The sequence below is a fragment of the Rhineura floridana genome, chromosome 3, assembly GCF_030035675.1.
Source record: "Rhineura floridana isolate rRhiFlo1 chromosome 3, rRhiFlo1.hap2, whole genome shotgun sequence".
Lineage (NCBI taxonomy): Eukaryota > Metazoa > Chordata > Lepidosauria > Squamata > Rhineuridae > Rhineura > Rhineura floridana.
The window spans coordinates 204,407,336-204,432,556 of record NC_084482.1 but is presented as its reverse complement, the minus strand read 5'-3'; the positions used below and the strand labels follow the sequence as shown (position 1 = coordinate 204,432,556).

At 44.1% G+C, this 25,221-nt stretch overlaps 1 protein-coding gene across 1 annotated transcript; it reads left to right on the top strand.

The window, feature by feature from the left end:
• The first annotated feature begins 4,686 nt into the window (after positions 1-4,686).
• LOC133381215 (zinc finger protein 420-like) lies at positions 4,687-20,731 on the top strand. The gene is made up of 7 exons (XM_061619984.1): positions 4,687-4,799; positions 4,982-5,792; positions 7,270-7,808; positions 8,092-8,173; positions 8,735-8,817; positions 9,068-9,194; positions 17,722-20,731. The coding sequence occupies exons 3-7, from the start codon at positions 7,392-7,394 to the stop codon at positions 20,190-20,192; spliced, it is 3,180 nt and encodes a 1,059-aa protein (XP_061475968.1). The 5' UTR covers positions 4,687-4,799; positions 4,982-5,792; positions 7,270-7,391; the 3' UTR covers positions 20,193-20,731.
• The last annotated feature ends 4,490 nt before the right edge of the window (positions 20,732-25,221 follow it).

The following is a 25,221-nucleotide window of genomic DNA, read 5'->3' as shown; positions in this document are numbered from 1 at the left end:
ATGATTTCTCCAGATTTACACATGTATTCTTATTGAAAAAGAAAAGTGAAGCAGAAGATAAATTAAAGGCATTTATACAGAGGACAGAGACACAATATGGGGTTGTTATCAAAAATATCAAATCAGATCAAGGTGGGGAATTTACCAGTAATTCGTTTAAAACATATTTGGAAAAGAAGGGAATAATACAAAGTCTCACTGCTCCCTTCAGCCCATCCTCCAACGGAACTGCAGAGACGAGGAACCGGTCACTGCAGGATTCAATGAGAGCCATGCTAGCCGATGCAGATATGAATAACACCTATTCACCTATTCAGAACCGTCTTGTGCACAGAATAATAGGCATGTCTCCATATGAGAAACTGACTGGAAGAAAGCCCAGGGTAAAACACATAGAGCGTTTTGGAGCAAAATGCTGGGTGCATGTTTCAAAGCAGAAAAGGCATGGTAAATTAGCCTCAAGAGCTCAGGCAGGTCGTATTTTGAGATTTCAGAATTCATATTATAGAATTTGGTTGCCTGAGAAACAACAAGTAATGTTAAGTAGAAGCATAAAGGTGATAGATAAACCTTGGAAAGACAGTCAAACAGTAATACTTGATGGTGCAAGCAAGCAGGAAGCAGCAGATGTTCCTTTTGGGCATCAAATACCATTAAGAACCGCATTGACTGACTTAATTCAAAGTGGCAAGCGTACTGTGAAAAGACTGAGGAATGAAGACATGGCAATGCAAGATAAAGAGGTGCCAGGTACTAGTGCAGGTACAAGTGCAGACACAGGTGCAGGACCAAGTAAAATTGAGAGTGAAGAAGAAATGGAAATAGATACTGTTAGACGGTCAGAAAGGAAAACGAAAGGAAAACCACCTCATAGATTCACATTTAATGTTACACAAAAGAATGACAGATGAATATCCTGTAGAATGGGGAAAAGAAGGGCCAATAGACAAAGAAACAATGGATCTAATGTGGAAATTCTGTATTGAAGAATGAAATATAAATGAGTGTTATCAAATAAAGTGAACAAAATGCTGTAAAACTTGTGTGAATAAAGAAAGAAAAAAAACTAAAATGGAACTGTAAATAGATACTGTAAGGAAACAAAACCATGTACTGATGTGTATTGAAATGAAAAGGTAATATTGTATAACCGTTATAAATGAACATGTAGTGTTGTAATCTGTGAGTCTCAGGTGGGGGCTGTTGTTCAGTGAAGCATGCTATGAGACTCACAGACAGGGTTTTTAGCAGAGAGAAGGAAACCTGCAATAAACGGGTTAAGCAGAGCAGAACAGAGCGCCAGGTTTGCCAAGGTCAGCAGCTGGTTGGCAAGTAGATAAGAGGGAACTTGCAGAGGCTCTGGTGTGGGGGAAAGTCGTTTGAGTGAGAGAACTGTGTTTTATGTTTGTCAGTAAAGACTCTTACAAGAAACTTGCCTGGCCTGGCTCATTTACTGATCTATTCGACTCTAGAACTTCGTACTTGTATGATACCAATACGCACGCACCGACAGGGGAGCCCCGGGAGGAGGCTCAGGGGACCTAGAAAAGGCAAGATGGAGACACAGACGAAGAATCTGGGTTGCCTCCCCTCTGTCTACTGGAGTTGCCAGCATATTGCTCTCTCAGGGTTCCTGTGCCTCTCACACCTACAGAACTGTCAAATACTGTTATCACAGAGAATGTGTTGAGCTCCTTTGTGCCCCGAACCAACAATGCAGACTGAACTTGTTGCACAGGACACAGAGGTGCATGAGTAACAGCGTTCCTGGACCAGCACTTAGGAATAGACCACTCTGACACTGTTAAGCTTTGTGCAAGCGAAACAAACTTTATCAACGTGCAGACAGAATACAATCACCAACATAAGCTATACTCCTATCTTCCCCCACACAGCCTGGGTCCCTGGGCTTGTATTTTATGGTCAGCCCCTTTGATCTGGTACAGCTGTGTGACCTTCACATAATCACTGTGCAGTAGTTAACCCATTCCCAACATGGGGAATGACTAAGCATAATGAGCTAACAGAATGTCCCCTCCAATAAACTTCTAAGGATCCCCCCATGGTTTAAAAAGCTGCCTTTTAGCTGAAATATTCCTCAGGGGTCCAACAAAGTGCTTGCTTCAGGGTTAGCTGATGTGAATAAGGATCCAGTAAGGTATTTGCTCAGTGCAGCTAGGCTAATTGTAGCCAGGATACAGAAAGAGCTATCAGGAGCCATGTTTAGAGGCATGGTACCGGCAAGTGTGGCAGATAGTATCATTGGAAAAGTTTGTAAATGAACGCTTATAAATGAGCATGATGTGTTTATGGCGACATGGCATGATTTTATTGTTTTCACAAATATACGCTAACATGGTCAGGCTCCACCAGCAGCCTATATACAGCTGTGGCAGACATGAAACGAGGTAGCATTTGATTCAATGAGATTTGTTCCATCTACTCCATCCTGACTTGTTGAGAGAAGCAGTTCATGAAATAACAGTTGGCCAATACTTCCCCTTTAGAAGTAATATTAAAGAAACTGGTGTATTCCTCTCCCCTATTCCTTAGTAAAATGGTTTTATTGCTGGTGTTTTATTGCTGGTGTATTGCTTGTCAACCACGCTGGCATCCTCTTAGTCATGGCGGTACCTTTCCTGATCTGCAATTTACACTTCAGCTGAGCTTCCAAAATTGTGTTTTTGGAGTGATGTAACCCTCTTGACTCTCTTTCAACTTTCTTTTTACCAATCCCCTCATTTTTGAAACTTTCCTCTTTTGAAGTCAAATGTGACTATGTTGGATTTTCTTGGCAACTGGCCATTTACACTTATGTTTATTATTTATTTATTTATTCACTAAACTTATATCCCACCCTTCCTCCCAGTATGAGCCCAGAGCGGCAAACAAAAACATTAAAAACACGCTAAAACATATTTTAAAAGACTTTAAGATATATGAAAACAAAACATATTTTAAAACATCTTTAAAACACATTAAAAACAATTCCAATACAGACACAGACTGGGATAAGGTCACTACTTAAAAAGTTTGTTGATGAGGAAGGTCTTCAGTAGGTGCCGCAAAGATAACAAAGATGGCCCGTCTAATATTTAAGCGGAGGGAATTCCAAAAGGTAGGTGCCACCATACTAAAGGTCTGCTTCCTACGTTGTGCAGGACAGACCTGTTGATAAGATGGTATCTGCAGGAGGCCCTTACTTGCAGAGCGCAGTGATCGACTGGGTATATAAAGGGATATAATGTGTTGGATTTGCTTTTAAGATGTTTAATAGCACTAAGGTCACTGCTTCTAGTTGGTTCAACAACACTTCCATCTCGCACCAGGTCCCGGCTGTCACTTAAGATTAAGTCCAGGGCTGCAACCCCTCTGGTCGGGTCCATGATCAACTGTTCTACAGCAACCATCATTTAGGGTATCTAGACATTTTACTTCTTTATCACAACTGGTATGTCCTTCTCTGTCTTTCTGATGTAGTTTATCTCTAAGGATAACCATGTCCCACTGGTTTTCTCCATTCCATCAGGTTTCCATTATGCTCACTATATCAGTGCTGTTCTCTAAGATCAAGCATTCCATTCTCCCATCTTGGTTCGGAGGCTTCTAGCATTAGTGTATAAATGTTTACTTGTATACAGTGTCTTTCTTCAAGTTTCCTTAGTATTTCTGGTTTGGCCTGTGGTACTTTGGCCTCTCTGAATTGCTATCTTGTGCTCCTGCACTCACAATGCCTAATTATAGGCCTGATTTAAGTTTTCATCATTTTTTTGTTTTTATCCTGGGAGATTTGTTCCAAACCAGATTCTCCTCAGCTCCTGTCAGCTTTTCACCTCCATCAGTTTAAAAGCTGCTCTGCCACCTTTATAAGCGCCAGCAGTCTGGTTCCATCCCGGTTCCAGTGGAGCCCATCCCTTTTGTCCAGGCACAGCTTGTCCCAAAATGTCCCCAGTACCTGCCCATCAAAGAATTCACACTGGTAAGAAGTCATATGAAAGCTTGGAATGTGGAAAGGGCTTTAGATGGAAAATTAAACTTGCTTCCCATCAAAGAATTCACACTGGGGAGTAACCATATGAGTGCTTAGAATGTGGAAAAAGCTTCAACTACAAGCACAAGTGGGTAGAGCACCTGCTTTGCATGCAGAAGGTCACAGGTTCAATCCACAATGGCATCTCCAGGTAGCTCTTGGAGATACTCCTTGTCTGAAACCCTGGAGAGCTGCTGCCAGCCAGCACAGACAGCAGTGAGCTAGATGGACCCCAGTGCTCTAACTCAGTACAGGGCAGGAGCTCCCCATCTTCCTCTGTTCTCTGCAATGCCAACTGAACATGTTCATGGTGCCCACGCCAGGCACTCAGCCTCGCAGGTCAGAAGTTTCCCGGCTGAGTGCTGCCCAGCTTCCCACGCCCGAAGGGACAGCTAGCAGCCCCCTTCAGTCGGAGAGGGAAGCTGAGATCAAACAGCAGCCCCCTTCAGTCGGAGAGGAAAGCTGAGATCAAACAGCAGCCCCCTTCAGTCGGAGAGGGAAGCTGAGATCAAACCACCTTCACCCTGCGCTCGGAGGTGCTTCACTGAGAAGTTCAACAGTTAGAACTGAGGCGGAGCCTTCGTTTGCACGTGGAATCCAGGCCTACTTAAGCTGACTTGGGCGGGGACGCGCCCTCCCTTTTCTTAATTCCCATTCGCGAGACCTCCATTGCAACCAATTGAGATTTACGGGCAGAGTCATCCCTTAATACAAGGCATACTGTATGGTATCTCAGGCTTTCAGAGCATCATTTTAGACTACATACCAGGTCTATGCTGGGAGGAAGGGTGGGATATAAATCAAATAATAAATAAATAGCAAAGCCATGAGTCTCTTGCTCTTCTGTGGAGGTCTTTTTTTTCTTTCCTTCTGTTTTAACTGCATTTAATTTTCTCTAACTAACAAAACTAGCTGAACTGACTTGGCTTTCCGGTTCCATTCATCTTCCAGATACAGCAACTTATATCATCACATCTCATCTCACGCAAGCCAAAGAAGTTTGGAGCCTTCTCTACTAGCTCCCTCAGACTATTCAGGGGTTGGGAGCTTGAGCCCCCTCCAGGAGAGGCGAAACCACTAGGGAGGACGACAGCTCCGTGGGTAGAGCAGCTGCTTTGTATGCCGAAGTTCCTTCCCCAAAGGAATCTCCAGGGCCAGGGGGCCTTCTCTGAAAGAGTTGAGAGGGCTAGGAGAGACTTCCTGCCTGAAACCCTGGAGAGCTGCTGCCGGCCAGTGCGGACAGCACTGAGCTAGACGGACCCCAGTGCTCTAACGCAGTACAGGGCAGGAGCTCCCCGTCTTCCTCTGTTCTCTGCAATGCCGCTTTCCTCCTCGGCTCCCTCTTTGAAAGATCATCAGGCTGCTTGACTTCGTGAGGGTTAAAATAAACGAATCCAGATTCCTAGAGAGGAAAGAGCAAGAGGAGGTGCAGTAGCCTTCAAAGAAAATGCGGCTTCTCTCCCTCTGACATCACTTCCTGCCTGGCTCTTCCTTGGGAGAAAGTTTGATTCGCCGTTAAACGCCCGCAGTAGCAGCAGCAGAAGAAGCAGCAGCAGAGCTGCAGTGTCGGTGGGGCCTGGCAAGCCCCTTGTCCCTCTTGGGTGTTTGGGCGAAGGAGAGTTCCAGGACCGCTGGAGAGGGCGGAGAGGAGGGACCCCAGGTCGGGGGAGCGCGGAGGCGGCTGGAGACAGATTGGAGCCCCGGTCGGTGAAGGCAGAGAAACGGCTGGAGGGCCCACGACAGCAAGGGAGACGCACACCCCGTAAGGAGGTGGCCTCTGTCTGTTAACCCTTCTAGATCCCCTATCAGAACATCCACCATAATAACATACGGACAAAGCAAATAAAACGGAAGAAAAAAGATAGGCAGGGCCTTGGTACAATGAGTGGAAAGTGGAGCTTCCTTATACCAAGGCAGTATACCAGACTTAGTGTGTTAAATGATCTCAATTTGATGGCTAGACAGGGAGGGAATCTCGGGGGGGGGGCTGTATCCCCAAGAGCAAAAGCTCCTCCATTCAAAGTCCCTTTCATTCTCACTTGGGAGTAAGTACCAAAGCACTGCATGGGTGGCCCCCTTGGATATCTTGTGATCCCCCTCCGCCTTTGCAAATTTGGTTGAAGAGTTTTCCCAGGGCAGGGCACACAGGAGGCCTGTTCAGCTGATCCATCCAAATCAAGGAGGAGAGCTACCTCCCCCACCCCAGCAAGGCTAGGACACCACTTGGAATTAAAGGGAGGTTGAAAGTATGCCTGTGAATGCCCCCATTACTCACACACTGACTGGTGTTATTAGCCCTCCTGGTTGACACACATGTGCCCATCCAGATAGGTGATCCCTGAGATTTAAAAGGGACGTTTTAAGTGAATAGAAACGGCTACTGAAAACTGGCAATCTTTTAATCAAAGGAATCAAACTTGGAAGACCTTGACTGAAAGTAAATAACCATGTTTTATTAAAAGGGTAAATAGGTGAAGAGAACAATCCAAATGCCTACAGGGCAGGGCAGCCAACCCCCACATCCATATTCCATCACTCATGCTGGCTGAGATTAAGGTTAAGTTAGTCCTTCCTTAATTTATGATGACAATCCCAAAAATGTTGAGTCTTTGTTTCTTCCGCCACATTGCACCCAAAGATCTTTGCATTTCCTTATCATAGCCAGGTCATTAACTCCTGGAACTGCAGCGTTCCAATTTCATTTAATAAGCAACAATATAGCTCACGTTTAACTCTGAAAGGGAGACAGTTCAAAAGATAAGCAAATCTATCAAGAGATGAAAGGAATAGCATATTTCATTCACAATTAAACCAAAATTCTGTATTCAAGGAGAGGCTTGGAAAAGTTCAGAGATAAGTTAGGGAGTATAGGATCTTATATTAAGTTAAACAATTGTTCCATCTACCTCAGTATTGTCTGCACTGACTGGCAGAGTCTCTCCAGGATTACAGGCAAGGAGTCTTTTCCAGCCCTGCCTGGAGATTCAACATGGGACCTTCTGTATACAAAGCAGCTGCTCTACTACTTGAGCTACAACCCTTCCCCTGTAAGCTTGTTTAGCTAGTTTTTAATTAGGAATAGGGGGTAATGAGGATGATGCTGGTCCCTGGGGCCCTTTGGAGCTGCTGTCAGAGATCTGTCAGCCATCCACACGCCCATCTTCAAAGGAAGACATAGGCCCCATCACTGGGTTTTTATCGAAGGCTATATGGTAAAAACATCTCTCCTGCTCTGCCAGCCTTTGGCTTCTCTCATAGAATAAGTGGACGTGCTCCTTCTGAACGTGGCCTCAGAATGCTGAAAACCATTCCCAGAAGCAGAGAAGGGATGAGGACCCCGTGAAAGACCAAGAGATCAAATATGGAACAGCAAGACCCAGCTACCCCTGAAGCAGGACTTGGCCCTGATGCCATCAAGACTGGGACCTGTGTGGAGGAATTCCTGGGGGGAAATGTGCAGAACATCTTGGGGGAGAACCCCCTCAGCTCAGATGTGCAGCACCAGCAGTTCCGGCGTTTCCGCTACCAAGAGGCTGAGGGCCCCCGAGAGGCTTGCAGCCGACTCCACCTTCTTTGCCGTGAGTGGCTGAAGCCAGAGCGACACACAAAGAACCAGATCCTGGACCTGGTGATCCTGGAGCAGTTCCTGGCTGTCCTGCCCCCAGAGATGGAGAGCTGGGTAAGGGAATGTGGGGCTGAGACCAGTTCCCAGGCTATAGCCCTGGCAGAAGGTTTCCTCCTGAGCTGGGCAGAGGACAAGAAGCAGGAAGAGCAGCAGGTGAGAGGGCTTCATGTAGAACGGGGACCGCCAATGTGGTGCCTTCCAGATGTTGAAGTAAAAGTCCTATAATCGCTGACCAGTGTATTGGCTGGGGCTGATGTGAACTGGGGTCCACTCCCATCTGAAGGGCACTACATTGGCTACCCCGATATCAAGTATCTCTAAGGGTTTTGCGTCTATCCTTTTCTACATCAAATACTCTTCTGGGTTTTGCCTCTATTAGTCCTCTTTTAATCCTGATCCCCATTATGTGACTTGAGTTCTTATTATGCTGTTTCAGGGAAAGGGTCTCTATGCAGAAATAGGAACTGATTTCCCTGAGGCACAGAGGACTCCATCGGACCCCAGGCAGAGGCTTCTGGGTAAGGATTAATGGGTCGTATCTCCATTTGGTCTTTCTCTGTTGATTTTGACTCCTTTACTCTTGTCTCCGAGAGCCAACGTGTAGTGGTTAAGGTGCTGGACCACAACCTGGGAGATTAAGGTTCAAATTCCCACACAGTCATGAAGCTCACTGGGCGATCTTGGGCCAGTCACTGCCTCTCAGCCCCAGAGGAAGGCAATGGTAAACTTCCTCTGAATAACGCATACCTTGAAAACCCTATTCATAGGGTCACCATAAGTCAGAAACGACTGGAAGGAAGTCCATTTCCGTTTTGCACTCTTGTCTCCAGCCTTTTCCACAGCTCAGAAATGCTCCTACTTACATCATGATTTTTTACGTGGGAACCATCACTTTGATTTTTGGCCTAGAGCTCAAATGAGAAGAGATTTTTATCACACAACTGAAACATAAACTGTGAATAAATACCTGAAACTCACTCAGCTTATAAGACCCTCATGCAGTCAGACCTATATATTTTAACCTCTGAGAATAGCATACTATATATTACAGGCTTTTGGGCCCATTTTCTTTTTCACAGGGGATGGAGTCATGTCAGCAAGACCTACTAAATCGTCTCCACTTTCTGGTGGAGGAGAAGCTGTTGCTATCACCCCAGATCAGGTAGGGAAAAGACTCAGAAGTGGGAGAGGCTGGGGGCATCCTGGGTGCCTCTCTGTCCCTGGGTCTGAATGAATTTCCCTCCTCTTTGCGTCTCTCAAAGCTATCCTCAACAAAAGCTGTGAATGCCATTTAAGAAGGTTTCTGTCTTTAGAACAATGACCAGCCACCTCACCTTAACTACGTTTTGCATGTAGGTAGCAGATAATCATTATGGTTTCTGTGATGACAAAATGTATTGTTTTTCTTTTAGGATCCAGTGTCTTTGGAGGATGTGGCTGTGAATTTCACAGAAGAGGAGTGGGCTTTAATGAATCCTGACCAGAGAGCTCTACATAGCGAAGTCATGGGGGGGATTTGTGGGACTCTGTCCTGTCTTGGTAAGGCCCCCTGTTCAATTTTAATTTGTTTTGTTGTTGTTATGTGCTTTCAAGTCGATTACGGCTTATGGCAACCCTATGAATTAGCGACCTCCAAGAGCATCTGTGATGAACCACCCTGTACAGATCTTGTAAGGGCAGGTCTGTGGCTTCCTTTATGGAATCAATCCATCTCTTGGTTGGCCTTCCTCTTTTTCTACTCCCTTCTGTTTTTCCCAGAATTATTGTCTTTTCTAGTGAATCATGTCTTCTCATTATGTGTCTGAAGTATGATAACCTCAGTTTCATCATGTTAGCTTCTAGTGACAGTTCTAATTAGTTCTAACACCCAATTATTTGTCTTTTTCATGGTCCATGGTATGCGCAAAGCTCTCCTCCAACACCACAATTCAAACGAGCTGATTTTTCTCTTATCCGCTTTTTTCACTATCCAACTTTCACATCCATACATAGAAATCGGGAATACCATGGTCTGAATTATCCTGACTTTGGTGTTCAGTGACACATCTTTGCATTTGAGGACCTTTTATAGTTCTCTCACAGCTGCCCTCCCCAGTCCTAGCCGCCTTCTGATTTCTTGACTATTGTCTCCATTTTGGTTAATGACTGTGTCAAGGTATTGATAATACTTGACAAGTTCAATGTCCTCATTGTCAAATTTAAAGTTACATAAATCTTCTGTTGTCTTTACTTTGGTCTTTTTGACGTTGAACTGTAGTCCTGCTTTGTGCTTTCCTTTTCAACTTTCATCAGCGTTTCAAATCATTACTGGTTTCTGCAAGTAGCATGGTATCGTCTGCATATCTTAAATTATTGATATTTCTCCCTCCAGTTTTCACACCTTCATCTTGGTCCAATCCCGCTTTCAGTATGATATGTTCTGCGTATAGGTTAAACAAATAGGGTGATAAAATATACCCCTGTGTCACACCCTTTCCGATTGGGAACCAATCGGTTTCTCCATATTCTGTCCTTACAGTAGCCTCTTGTCCAGAGTATAGGTTGCACATCAGGACAATCAGATGCTGTGGCACCCCCTTTCTTTTAAAGCATTCCATACTTTTTCATCATCTACACAGTCAAATGCTTTGCTGTAATCTATAAAGCACAGGGTGATTTTCTTCTGATATTCCTTGGTCCGTTCCATTATCCAACCTATGTTTGCAATATGATCTCTGGTACCTCTTCCCTTTCTAAATCCACCTTGGACATCTGGCATTTCTTGCTCCATATATGGTAAAAGCCTTTGTTGTAGAATCTTGAGCATTACTTTACTTGCATGTGATACTACGGCAATAGTTTGATACTGCATTCCCTGGGATCCCCTTTCTTTGGAATTGGGATCTATATTGAACGTTTCTAGTCTGTGGGCAACTATTTAGTTTTCTATATTTGTTGACAATTATTTGTCAAAATTTGGACATATTCGGTCTCAGTAGTTTGTAGCAACTCTATTGGTATCCATCTGTTCCTGGTGATTTGTTTCTTCCAAGTATTTTAAGAGCAGCTTTCACCTCACATTCTAAAATTTCTGGTTCTTCATCATACGGTTCCTCCATGTAATTTGTTATGTGCCTTCAAGTCGATCATGACTTATGGCGACCCTATGAATCAGTGACCTCCAATAGCATCTCTTATAAACCACCCTGTTCAGATCTTGTAAGTTCAGGTCTGTGGCTTCCTTTATAGAATCAATCCATCTCTTGGTTGGCCTTCCTCTTTTTCTACTTCCGCTTTTCCCAGAATTATTGTCTTTTCTAGTGAATCATGTCTTCTCATTATGTTTCCAAAGTATGATAACCTCAGTTTCATCATTTGAGCTTCTAGTAAAAGTTCTGGTTTAATGTGTTCTAATACCTAATTATTTGTCTTTTTCACGGTCCATGGTATGCGCAAAGCTCTCCTCCAACACCACATTTCAAATGAGTTGAGTTTTCTCTTATCCGCTTTTTTCACTGTCCAGCTTTCCTATCCGTACATCGAGATCAGGAATACCATGGTCTGAATGATCCTGACTTTAGTGTTCAGGGATACATCTTTGCATTTGAGGACCTTTTCTAGTTCTCTCATAAGAACATAAGAACATAAGAAGAGCCAGTGGCCCATCTAGTCCAGCATCCTGTTCTCACAGTGGCCAACCAGGTGCCTGGGGGAACCCCGCAAGCAGGACCCGAGTGCAAGAACACTCTCCCCTCCTGAGGCTTCCGGCAACTGGTTTTCAGAAGCATGCTGTCTCTGACTAGGGTGGCAGAGCACAGCCATCATGGCTAGTAGCCATTGATAGCCCTGTCCTCCATGAATTTGTCTAATCTTCTTTTAAAGCCATCCAAGCTGGTGGCCATTACTGCATCTTGTGGGAGCAAATTCCATAGTTTAACTACGCGCTGAGTAAAGAAGTACTTCCTTTTGTCTGTCCTGAATCTTCCAACAGTCAGCTTCTTTGAATGTCCACGAGTTCTAGTATTATGAGAGAGGGAGAAAAACTTTTCTCTATCCACTTTCTCAATGCCATGCATAATTTTATACACTTCTATCATGTCTCCTCTGACCCGCCTTTTCTCTAAACTAAAAAGCCCCAAATGCTGCAACCTTTCCTCGTAAGGGAGTCGCTCCATCCCCTTGATCATTCTGGTTGCCCTCTTCTGAACCTTTTCCAACTCTATAATACCCTTTTTGAGATGAGGCGACCAGAACTGTACACAGTATTCCAAATGCGGCCGCACCATAGATTTATACAACGGCATTATGATATCGGCTGTTTTATTTTCAATACCTTTCCTAATTATCGCTAGCATGGAATTTGCCTTTTTCACAGCTGCCGCACACTGGGTCGACATTTTCATCGTGCTGTCCACTACAACCCCGAGGTCTCTCTCCTGGTCGGTCACCGCCAGTTCAGACCCCATGAGCGTATATGTGAAATTCAGATTTTTTGCTCCAATATGCATAATTTTACACTTGTTTATATTGAATTGCATTTGCCATTTTTCCGCCCATTCACTCAGTTTGGAGAGGTCTTTTTGGAGCTCTTCGCAATCCCTTTTTGTTTTAACAACCCTGAACAATTTAGTGTTGTCAGCAAACTTGGCCACTTCACTGCTCACTCCTAATTCTAGGTCATTAATGAACAAGTTGAAAAGTACAGGTCCCAATACGGATCCTTGAGGGACTCCACTTTCTACAGCCCTCCATTGGGAGAACTGTCCGTTGATTCCTACTCTCTGCTTTCTGCTTCTTAACCAATTCCTTATCCACAAGAGGACCTCTCCTCTTATTCCATGACTGCTAAGCTTCCTCAGAAGTCTTTGGTGAGGTACCTTGTCAAACGCTTTTTGAAAGTCTAAGTACACTATGTCCACTGGATCACCTCTATCTATATGCTTGTTGACACTCTCAAAGAATTCTAATAGGTTACTGAGACAGGACTTTCCCTTGCAGAAGCCATGCTGGCTCTGCTTCAGCAAGGCTTGTTCTTCTATGTGCTTAGTTAATCTAGCTTTAATAATACTTTCTACCAGTTTTCCAGGGACAGAAGTTAAGCTAACTGGCCTGTAATTTCCGGGATCCCCTCTGGATCCCTTTTTGAATATTGGCGTTACATTGGCCACTTTCCAGTCCTCAGGCACGGAGGAGGACCCGAGGGACAAGTTACATATTTTAGTTAGCAGATCAGCAATTTCACCTTTGAGTTCTTTGAGAACTCTCGGGTGGATGCCATCCGGGCCCGGTGATTTGTCAGTTTTTATATTGTCCATTAAGCTTAGAACTTCCTCTCTCGTTACCACTATTTGTCTCAGTTCCTCAGAATCCCTTCCTGCAAATGTTAGTTCAGTTTCAGGGATCTGCCCTATATCTTCCACTGTGAAGACAGATGCAAAGAATTCATTTAGCTTCTCTGCAATCTCCTTATCGTTCTTTAGTACACCTTTGACTCCCTTATCATCCAAGGGTCCAATTGTCTCCCTAGATGGTCTCCTGCTTTGAATGTATTTATAGAATTTTTTGTTGTTGGTTTTTATGTTCTTAGCAATGTGCTCCTCAAATTCTTTTTTAGCATCCCTTATTGTCTTCTTGCATTTCTTGTGCCAGAGTTTGTGTTCTTTTTTATTGTCTTCATTTGGACAAGACTTCCATTTTCTGAAGGAAGACTTTTTGCCTCTAAGAGCTTCCTTGACTTTGCTCGTTAACCATGCTGGCATCTTCTTGGCCCTGGCGGTACCTTTTCTGATCTGCGGTATGCACTCCAGTTGAGCTTCTAATATAGTGTTTTTAAACAACTTCCAAGCATTTTCGAGTGATGTGACCCTCTGGACTTTGTTTTTCAGCTTTCTTTTTACCAATCCCCTCATTTTTGTGAAGTTTCCTCTTTTGAAGTCAAATGTGACCGTGTTGGATTTTATTGGCAATTGGCCAGTTACATGTATGTTTAATTTAATAGCACTGTGGTCACTGCTCCCAATCGGTTCAACAGTTCACAGCTGCCCTCCCCAGTCCTAGCCTTGTTCTGATTTCTTGACTATTGTCTCCATTTTAGTTAATGACTATGCCAAGGTATTAATAATCCTTGACAAGTTTAATGTCCTAAGTTCAATATCCTAACCCAGCTGAGAACCTCTGGTTGATCATACTGGATAGCAAGTAAGAGCCTTCCCCAGTGCAAGAGAGATGATGTATTTGTCTTCTTCCCTTAACAGATGGGTGGTGGTGTTCTTCTCTCTTATCATAGGCTACTAGATACCCCTTATTGTCGTGCCCGGGTTAGGACTCAAGAACAGAATCACTTGATGAAAGCAAATCAGTTTTTATTAGAGTAATTTCTTTTCTTTTTTTAACAATAATTTTTATTCAAATTTTCATAAAACAAACAAAACAAAATCATAAAACATTCAAAGACAAAAAACAAAACAAAACAAAAATGATTAAACAAAAAAATAAAATGTTGACTTCCCATTTGTCGCAGATCAGTTATAGGTCTACAATATATAACAATCCTGTCTCTTAAATTATATTATAAAATCACTTTCCTCCAGTAGTTATCTTAATTAATCATCAAATCTCATAAACATTACTTTATTCTTTCCACAAAAAGTCAAAGAGAGGTTTCAATTCTTTAAGAAATATATCTATCAATTTTTCTCCAAATAAACATGTCGATTAACCCATCTCGTTAATAATAATAATAATCTTATTGTCATAACCATAGTCCAAATAAACATATCGATTAATCCATCTCATCAAAATCTGTTAGGTCCAATAATTTCAATAGCCATTATTCCATTATCCATATTAATTCCATCTTCCATCTTCAATAGTCCTGTTAAGTCCAGTAATTTCAGTGTCCAATCTTCCATTATCAGTATTCCATAGTAATCTTGCTGTCATAGCCATAGTCATATAATAAGAGTCTGATGGGAATTTCCTCTATCCCAAATATTTCCTTGCCATCGATTCTGAATAAGTTGCTGAAATATTGTTGTAAAGTCATATCTCTGTTCTTCTTTTTTACAAAATGCACTGGCTCATCTCTTGAGAGTTTTTCCATTGTAACATGGCTGCAGTTAATTCCATAGATTTTCTCTATATCAAGCTCCATCACGTCATTCCAGTCCAGAAAATTATCCAAGCCATTGATAACTTTATCTCTGATATCTTCATTAATTTCTTCAGAGATAACGTTAAATTCCAAACAGTAGATTTTATTTCTAATATCCATAAACTCCAGATCTTTTTCCAATTCCACATTTGTTCCAATCTCCAGGGCTTGTATCTTCCCTTTATTTTTTCTTTTCTCATCTCTGATCTCATTCTCCTCTCTCACAGGATCCCCTATTTCTTTAAGCTCCTGCGTCATTTTGTTCAGTTCAATTTTCAGCTCCTTACTGCCCTGTCGCAGGGTTTGTTTCGTTATCTCAATCTCATCCATTATTTTCTGAAACATAATTACTTCCAGATTCTCAGCCACTTTCTTGATTGCCATTTTTAAAACCACGAAAACAAAACAAAACAAAAATAAAGAAGAACCACTTCTTATTTCAGCAACAATTGGGTTAATATTCCAGGCTTGATGACATCACAGTATAAACAGAGCAGCCTGCCTTATCTCTCTATGTTCAAGAATACAAAACAAATTTAGTTCCCAGCATCAAAACAGTTAGTGGTGTCGTGAAGAAGCAGATTCGTCAAAATAAAATAGACCAAAAAGAGAATAGTCCCAGACAATATAATGTTCCAAAGTTCATATTTTTTATTTTTTTCTCCTCGGAGTAGAAATCCCTCTTCTGTTTATATCTTTAGAATGCACTTCCAGGACAGCTTTTTGCAATAGAAGCAGAGATAAGCTGTTAATTTTGTGAATAACAAAGAAGAGTTATAGCTCACCCAGAAGTTCTTTAAAGCTGATTCATTTGACAAATCTCTTTTTGCTGCAACAATTTAAACCAAGTAAAAAAAAAAGATAGAAAGAAGGGTGCTTGCCTGTTAGTCCGTTTTCTCTTTGAAGAAAAGATAAACGTGTCGCATTAATCAGATAGAGCTTGTTCGGAAGTCCGTCCGGCATTGCTGGCTGGACCTTTTCTCATAAATTAATGAAATCCAGTCCTCCCAACAAAAACAGGCTTTTGAGGTTGATCTCTACGTTTCTCCCTGCCCGGGAGAAATTTCATCAGTCAAAAAAAAAATGTTCTGACTGATTTATATCTGAAAAAGCTTCTTCTGAGGCGGGAGCCCGTCTCAAAAGCAGGCACAAGCGAAGTCACCCTTCCCGGAAGTCCAGTTTTTATTAGAGTAATTTCCAGACATAGGCTTCTCCGCCTCATGAACTCTTAACACGAACCAAAACCCGCGGCATGGAAGAGAGTTGATAGAACAGAGTTTCCAGTATGGGTCATAATATCTGTTTTCAAATTCCACATTTCTATATTTAATGATCCCGAATATTCTGATGCGGTGCCACCTATTTCAGCTGGGATTCTTAATCCTCTGCAGATAACCTTGTATGGACAGCCATCTATTCTCTCTGAACACAGATTTCTAGTTATGCCGTTCTAAAACAATGGTCCAGATTGCTGGAATTTTTATAATAATAATAATAATAATAATAATAAATTTAATTTCTTTGTCGCCTATCTGGCCAATGGCCACTCTAGGCGACTTACAACATCGTTAAGATACAATTTTTCAGTAAAATGTTTCCCCAAGTGCTAACAAAGCATAGCTGAGCTCCATTTGACTTTCTAATGTAGTCCACTAGGTGCAGCATTGGGCATTCTGGACTTTGGGAAGACGCATCCAAAGCTTCCCTCTTAGTTTATCCTTTTTCCTAGACCTGGAGCAGAGTGGTGGCAGGCGTCACACTATTTGGGTGAGAGGAGGACCATTTTAAGACTGAGATAGCCACCATGGTGTGCTCCACAGATTGCTGGACTCTCACTCCCATAAGCGGTGACCATTGTCCACGCTGACTGGGGCTGATGGGAATGGGATTCCAACAAGCTCTGGAGAGCACCATATTGTTATAGTGAAAGGGACTCAGATGGTAAGAAAAGCCTTCGCTATATCTGCACATTTCCTATATTTCAACGCTTGAAGTCCATTTCTTCCAGGCTAATACAAGATTTGCTATCTCTCTTTTTTTGAGGGGGGAGGAAAAGAGACTTGACCGCTGCAGAGCCACCCCTCACGCAGTGTGTCCACATATGAGTGTGTGTGTTTGTGTACATACCCTCCCACCCACATTTTTTCACACTTCCTAAATTTCAGCATTTCAAGCCCTCTTCTTGCACCCTAGTAGAATTTGTCTCTTTTTATTGATTTAAAACATGTACATCTCCATTTTATTCCAAACAAAAATTCATAAGGAGTATAAAAAAATGGTTAGAGATCAATACAAGATGTTAGAATTACAACATAGTCAAAACAGCAGTACACCAGTTAGCACGAGGGAACTTTAAAAGTTGCAAGAAATACAAATACAGATGAGAACAATGTTAGAATCCCAGAGGTCTGACTCGATATCCCTGCCATAGTCATTGGCCAACTAATCCAGGAGTATTTGCTCTGACTGGCAGCACATCTGAGGGCTCTTTCTGCGGTCGGTTAACTGCTGAAGTGGGGGATTCACTTTGGGACTTCCTCCTTGCAATGGACTTTCTGTGACACTGAAGGAGGGAGCCTCCCCTTTTCATTTTCTCGCTGCACTTGCTCCAAAGAGAATATCTGCAGTTGTTTTATTTACCTGTACAACTTTGTAGGCTAGGCCGAATGAGAGTGATTGGCCCAGGACCACCCAATGGGATTAACCTCTGACTGGGAGCTGAACCCAGATCACTGTGGTCCAAACCAACAATCTGTGTCACTCCAATTGTCAGTGAATGCCAGACAACAGAGACTGTTCAACCTGGAGCAAGATCCATCTCCCATCTAAGTCCTGTCAATTCTTCCTTTATCACAAAAGTTATTTGGGATTGTTCAGTGATTTGAGGATCCATTTCTTCCCTCATGCGCTTATCAGTTTCTCTCTTCCTTGCAGAAGATGACAAGAGGAAAGCCAAGAGGAAGGGAGAACTATGTGGGAAAGAGAGACGGGAAAGAAACAGATCTGAAAAAAGGGAAGAGCAGAGAAGGAATCCTGAAGCAGAAGAGAAAAGGAGGAAGAAATCTTGCGCTTCTCAGGACAGTGGCTACCATAAAACTGCCATCCGAGAAAAAACATATCAAAGAAGGAGAAGAAATAAATATTTTCGTTGTTTGAAAAATCTGAATTCTAAAAGAAAATGTAAAGCCTACTACAAAAACCAGAAAAGGGAGAAACCATATCAATGTTTGGAATGTGAAAGGAGGTTTAGTTACAAGGCAAGTCTCATTTTGCATCAAAGAATTCATGCTGGAGAGAAACCATATAAGTGCTTAGAATGTGGAAAGAGCTTCAGCAGGAAAAAACATCTCACTTCCCATCAAAGGATTCACACCGGGAAGAAACCATATAAGTTCTTGGAATGTGGAAAGAACTTCTGGTGGAAACACCTACTCACTGCCCACCGAAGAATTCACACCGGGCAGAAACCATATGAGTGCTTAGAATGTGGAAAGAGCTTCAGCAGGAAAAAACATCTCACTTCCCATCAAAGTATTCACACCGGGAAGAAACAATATAAGTGCTTAGAATGTGGAAAGAGCTTTACTTGGAAACAAGAACTCACTTTCCATCAAAGAATTCACGCTGGAGAGGAACCATATAAGTGCTTTGAATGTGGAAAGAGCTTCAGTTGGAAAAACCAACTCACTGCCCATCAAAGTAATCACACTGGGGAGAAACTGTATGAATGCTTGGAATGTGGAAAGAGCTTCAGCTGGGAAAACAAACTCACTGCCCACCAAAAAATTCACACCGGGCAGAAACCATATGAGTGCCTAGAATGTGGAAAAAGCTTCCATCAGAAGACACATCTGACTTCCCATCAAAGAATTCACACTGGAGAGAAACCATATAAGTGCTTAGAATGTGGAAAGAGCTTCCACCAGAAGACAAATCTGACTTCCCATCAAAGAATTCACACTGGAGAGGAACCATATAAGTGCTTAGAATGTGGAAAGAGCTTCAGAAGGAAACAAGCACTCACTTCCCATCAAAGAATTCACACTGGGGAGAAACCGTATAAATGCTTAGAATGTGGAAAGAGCTTCCATCAGAAGACAAATCTGACTTCCCATCAAAGTATTCACACTGGGGAGAAACCGTATAAATGCTTAGAATGTGGAAAGAGCTTCAGTTGGAAACAGCAACTCACTGCCCATCAAAGAATTCACACTGGGGAGAAACCGTATAAATGCTTAGAATGTGGAAAGAGCTTCCGTCAGAAGACACATCTGACTTCCCATCAAAGAATTCACACTGGAGAGAAACCATATCAGTGCTTAGAATGTGGAAAGAGCTTTACTTGGAAACAAGCACTCACTTCCCATCAAAGAATTCACACTGGGGAGAAACCACATAAATGCTTAGAATGTGGAAAGAGCTTCAGCCAGAAGACAAATCTGACTTCCCATCAAAGAATTCACACTGGAGAGGAACCATATAAGTGCTTAGAATGTGGAAAGAGCTTCAGTTGGAAAAACCAACTCACTGCCCATCAGAGTAATCACACTGGGGAGAAACTGTATAAATGCTTAGAATGTGGAAAGAGCTTCAGCTGGAAAGAGCAACTCGCTGCCCATCAAAGTATTCATACTGGGGAGAAACCGTATAAATGCTTAGAATGTGGAAAGAGCTTCAGTTGGAAACAGCAACTCACTGCCCATCAAAGTATTCATACTGGGGAGAACCCATATAAATGCTTAGAATGTGGAAAGAGCTTCAGCTGGAAAGAGCAACTCGCTGCCCATCAAAGTATTCACACTGGGGAGAAACCGTATAAATGCTTAGAATGTGGAAAGAGCTTCAGTTGGAAACAGCAACTCACTGCCCATCAAAGAATTCACACTGGGGAGAAACCGTATAAATGCTTAGAATGTGGAAAGAGCTTCCGTCAGAAGAAAAATCTGACTTCCCATCAAAGAATTCACACTGGAGAGAAACCATATAAGTGCTTAGAATGTGGAAAGAGCTTCCATCAGAAGATAAATCTGACTTCCCATCAAAGAATTCACACTGGAGAGGAACCATATAAGTGCTTAGAATGTGGAAAGAGCTTCCATCAGAAGACACATCTGACTTCCCATCAAAGTATTCACACTGGAGAGAAACCGTATAAATGCTTAGAATGTGGAAAGAGCTTCCGTGAGAAGAAAAATCTGACTTCCCATCAAAGAATTCACACTGGGGAGAACACATATAAGTGCTTAGAATGTGGAAAGAGCTTCAGTTGGAAACAGCAACTCATTGCCCATCAAAGTATTCACACTGGGGAGAAGCCATATAAATGCCTGGAATGTGGAAAGGGCTTCACTAGAAATTCCTCTCTCACTTTGCATCAAAGAATTCACAAAGGGGAGAAACCATAGAACTGCTTGGAATGTGGAAAGAGCTTCACAAGTAGCACAAGTCTATTGTCTATTGTCATGTTCACCGCCCAGAGAGCTATTGCTAGTCGGGCGGTATATAAATTTAATAAATAAATAAATAAAATAAATTTCAGAAATGGGGAGACCATATTATGAGTGTAGAACGGGGTTGCCGACCTGTTGCCTGTGTTTTGGAGGCCTGTGGAGACCTTCACTAGCATCCCCCAATGCCCCTGCACTCTGGGATGTTAGAATAGAGATCCGGCCTTCCTCTGTGTGATCCTGGCCCCCCTCCCCTTTTCAGACGACACTGTCCTCACCCAGAACCTATCTGCCCTTTCTTTGTAGAGTGAATTTGGATTTTCCCAAAATAAAAATACAAATGCAATCCACTGCTCCCTGGTTTTGTCCAGGCCTGAGTTTGTCATGTCCATTAATTTTTATGGATCCACTCTGAGGTGAAAGTTGGGTGCAACCCACATACTATTTTTTGACCCTTTTCTGCACACCTGTGTTATTTGCCCCGCCTCAGTCAGCTTTCCTGTATGGGGCAGGGAGGATGCTGGTAGACGTTCAATTGCACGCATTGCAAAGAAGGAGAGTACACACACACAGAGAACTAAAGTGATTTCTCCTCCTTTGTAGACTCCAGCCAGTATGTTGGTGGGGGATAGCCTTGCCCTCTAGCACGACAATAATACGTTAGTAAGAAATGCTGTAGAGTTTGAAGACGAGCCATGAGCGCTTTGCTGGTGGAGCTCACTGTTGTTTTTTTCCGCAGTGAACTGGGTGGCAGGGGACATTGGCGGGAACTAGCGTGCCTCACTCCGGATGGACCTAGGCAGACTGGGGTGAAACCATATAAATGCCTGGAATGTGGAAAGAGCTTCAATACAAATTCACATTGGGGAATAACCATATAAGGGCTTACAATGTGGAAAGGGCTTCAGCTGTAACGAAAATCTCGCTGTCCATCAAAGAATTCATACTGGGGATATCAGCACTATATCGCTGCTTGAAATGTGGAAAAAGCTTCAGCTGCAAGCACAAGTGGGTCGAGCACCTGCTCTGCATGCGGAACGTCCCAGGTTCAATCCCCAATGGCATCTCCAGGTAGCTCTCGGAGAGACTCCCTGCTGGAAGCCCTGGAGAGCTGCTGCCGGCCAGTGCAGACAGCACTGAGCTAGATGGACCCCAGTTTTCTGTCTCAGTATAGGGCAGGAGCTCCCCGTCTTCCTCTGTTCTCAGCAAGGCCTCTTTCTCCCTTGGCTCCCGCTTTGAGACATCATCCGTCTGCCTGATTTCATAAGGGTTAAAATAAATGAAACCAGATCGCTAGGGAGGAAGGATAGAGGAAATGGTTGGAGGGGAATCCATGCCTTCCAAAGGAAATGCAGTTCCTCTCCCTTTGATGTCACTCCCTGCCTGGCTCTTCCCTTGGAGAAAAGTGGCACTGCCCCGTCTCTCCCCCAAGGGCTGCTGCATCGGTGGCCCCTTCTGGGGTCCGGTAAGCCTCCCCTGCCCTGTTGGGCATTTGGGCAAAGGGGAGTCCCAGAGCTGCGGGGGAGGATGCAGAGGAGGAAGTGCAAGGCAGGGCAGTGAGGAGGGGGATTAGGAGACCCCTTAAGTGTGGGTAGGAAGATGCCCCAGATTGCAGCCCCAGCCAGTGAAGGCAGAGAAAAGGCTGGAGCAATAGCACGGGAGACCCTCACCCCGTAAGGAGGTGGCCCGTGTTGAGCTGACCTTGTCAGGATCCCCCATCACAACATCCCCCATCAGGGAGCAGAGCATCCTTCCCCCCTCCTCTTGAAAATGAATCATACTTAGTGAGGTGCAAATAATGGTGGTAGACTGCAGCTGGATGGAGAAGTAGGGTGTTTTTATCTGGCTGAGGAATCCGCGTAACAACCGATGGACGAAGAAAAAAGATAGGCAAGGCCTAGGTACACCGATTGAAATCTTGGGGGCAGGGATCATATTGCAAATGGGTGCTGTTTGATGGGAGTAGTTTTGGGTGGGAAGTGGAGCTTTCCTATACAGAAGCAGTGTGTCAGATCTCAGAGTGTTGAGTGACCTGAACTTGATTCCGAGACAGGAAGGGGATTTGAGGGTGGGAGGGGTCTGTGTGCCCCAGAGCAAAAGCACCTCTGTCCAGAGGCCCTTCCTGCCAGGATCCTAACTTGAGGGAAAGTAACTGCTGTTTGCCCCAAGCACGGCATCAGTGGCCCCCTCTGAAATCTGATGAATCCCTTTCCCCTTTGCACATTTGGCTGCAGCGTTTTCCCAGGGCTGCAGGGGAGGGCTCATTGGAGGCCTGTTCAGCTGATCCATCCCAATCAGGGAGGGGGCCCTTTTCCTTTCCTCTCTTGGCAAGGCCAAGACACCCCACAGTGAGTGAAGACAGAGTGAAAGTAGGTTTTCACTTGCTAGGAGCCAGGCTGGGAGGGGGCGGATGGACGAGGGCGAAACATGATGAACCCAGAGAGGGGCAAGAGGAGTGGACTCACAGGGCGCCTCAACCCCTGTCTTTGACAGCTCAGCCCCAGACTCCCCTGTTGAAGCACCACCTGGCCCTTTGGACCCTCTTCAATTGAACATGCCCATGGCGCCCACGCCAGGCACTCAGCCTTGCACATCAGACGTTTCCCAGCTGAGTGCTGCCCAGCTTCCCACGCCCAAACTGATACCTAGCAGCCCCCTTCAGTCGCAGAGGGAAGCTGAGATCAAACCACCTTCATCCTACACTCCGAGGCTCTTCAGGTGGGAAGTTCAACAGATAGAGCTCAGGCGGAGCCTTCATTTGGATGTGGAATCCAGGCCTACTTAAGCTGACTTGGGGGTGGACCAGATTCCTGAGTCAGCGTCTTGGAGTCGTGAAGCTGTGCTAAGTTAGTGCTACATCAGAGCAAAGTTCTTAGAAAGAGCAGTTAGGTTAAGGAGGCACACTGCTTTGGATACGTCTATAGCTTTAATAAGAGAAAACACCAGAGCCATGTCTATGTATGACTCCTTCGACTTTACACATGACATCACTCCTCCCCCCTTCCTACCCTTCCCCCCCCCCCGATCTCTGCACGGCCAAGACGCCACTTTAAGTGAGGAGGGATTGAAAGTAGGTCTCTGAATGCCTCCATTACTTACACATTGGTGTCATCACTCCTGGCTGACACATGCGGGCCCATCCAGGCTGGCAACTCCTGGGATGCAGAAGGGATCTTTCAACATTGAATGGAAAGCGCTACTCGAAAAGTGGCAACCTTTGAATCAAAGGAATCAACTTCAGGAGAACCCGACTGAAAATAACTGTGTTGTATTAAAACGGTAAATAGGTGGAGACCGCAGTCCAAATGTTAATGTAACATATTGGCTGTCTGCTCAGACATCGTATCTTGTACCGTACTCTGCTTTATAAGAAAACAATGCTTTGTCTAGAAGGGAGGGTTTAAGAAACCCATGTTCAAAAGAGAACTTGTTTCCTCTGTACAGCATGTTCATCCTAAAGATGAAAGAGAATTTAGATTGAACAGTTTCACTAAGTATCAATCTACTGATGTCTAGAGCTTGGAAAAGTTACTTTTTTGAACTACAGCTCCCATCAGCCCAATCCAGTGGCCATGCTGGCTGGGGCTGATGGGAGTTGTAGTTCAAAAAAGTAACTTTTCCAAGCTCTGTACTTGCAACCTAAATTTGACTTCCAGGACCTCATGCCATTGGTGCCAATGAGAATACACTACTGATTCCTCCTCAGCACTATCTACCAAACTATCTAGATGACAGGTGACATCTGTAACCTTTGCACCAGGTAGACAAATCACCCTGCAGTCTGCATGCCCATCGCACACACCAATCTATATTCCTAATGATCAAATAATAGGATACTAGAATACTATTTATTTATATATATATTTATTTATATCAATACTCGAGTTGGAAGGGGCCTGTAAGGCCATCAACCCCTGCTCAATGTAGGAATCACCCACTACCAGGATCTCTCTGCTCCCCGAAGAAGTATCCTCAGCACAAGAGGATATCTGCTCATTCCCCCAAGGAATGGGTCCCTCAGTCTAAGGCATCATTTCCCTCTGACAGACATTCTCCTTCCCCAAGGTCCTCATTTCCCATGATAGCGGGACAGCTATCTTCCTGGTAGTGGGACACATCTCTAATATCCCCAAAGGCCTCCTCCACCAACCTCTCTGCCTCTTTCAGCTTCTCCAGGTCAGCCACCTTGGCCTCAAGGAAACAAAATTGTTCTCAGAGAACCAGGAGCTCATTGCACCGAGGGCACACCCACAACTTCTGTCCAACAGGTAGAGTTGTACATGTTACAGACAGTGCAAAACACCGGAAAGCCCCCCAAATCCCTGCTGGCTTCCTACCTGCATAATTGTTTTTGTCATTTATTGAGTTACTTTAACAGCTGGTATAGCACAGTGGGTAGGAGAGCCTGACTGAGAGTCCAGAGTCTGTGAGTTCAAATCCCCGCTCGTGTCTCCTAGGTGTCAAGGGCCAGCTAAAGATCACCCCACAGTGAGTGGCTCAGAGGTTATGTGCCCTGCCACCTGTGCAGCTGTGGGCAAGCTGCATAGACCCAAGAAGCCCAGTTGCCCCCCAGCTGGCAGTGGTGGCCAAGGAAGAGGCTGTCTTATGCAGCTGTGGCAAGCTGAACAGGCCCTAGCCAGCTGGGGAAGACTAGCCTCAGAGGGAGGCAATGGGAAACCCTCTCTGAATACCACTTACCATGAAATCCCTATTCATAAGGTAGCCATAAGTCAGGATCGACTTGAAGGCAGTCCATTTCCATTTTCATTGAGTTACTTTATTGAAATCTTGGGTTTTGTTTCGCTGAAGGGACAGACAGGCAGAGTGGGGTGCCCTGGCCTCCTTGCCCTGCTGCCAAACTCATTTTGAGCCATGGTCAGCTGCAGGCTCCCTGGTGATGCTGTTCTAAATTTATATCGATCCTCCTCAGTTTCCTAAGACTCTGGACACTGTAGTTTTGAGGCTGGAGGCAGCCAGGGAGGTTTGC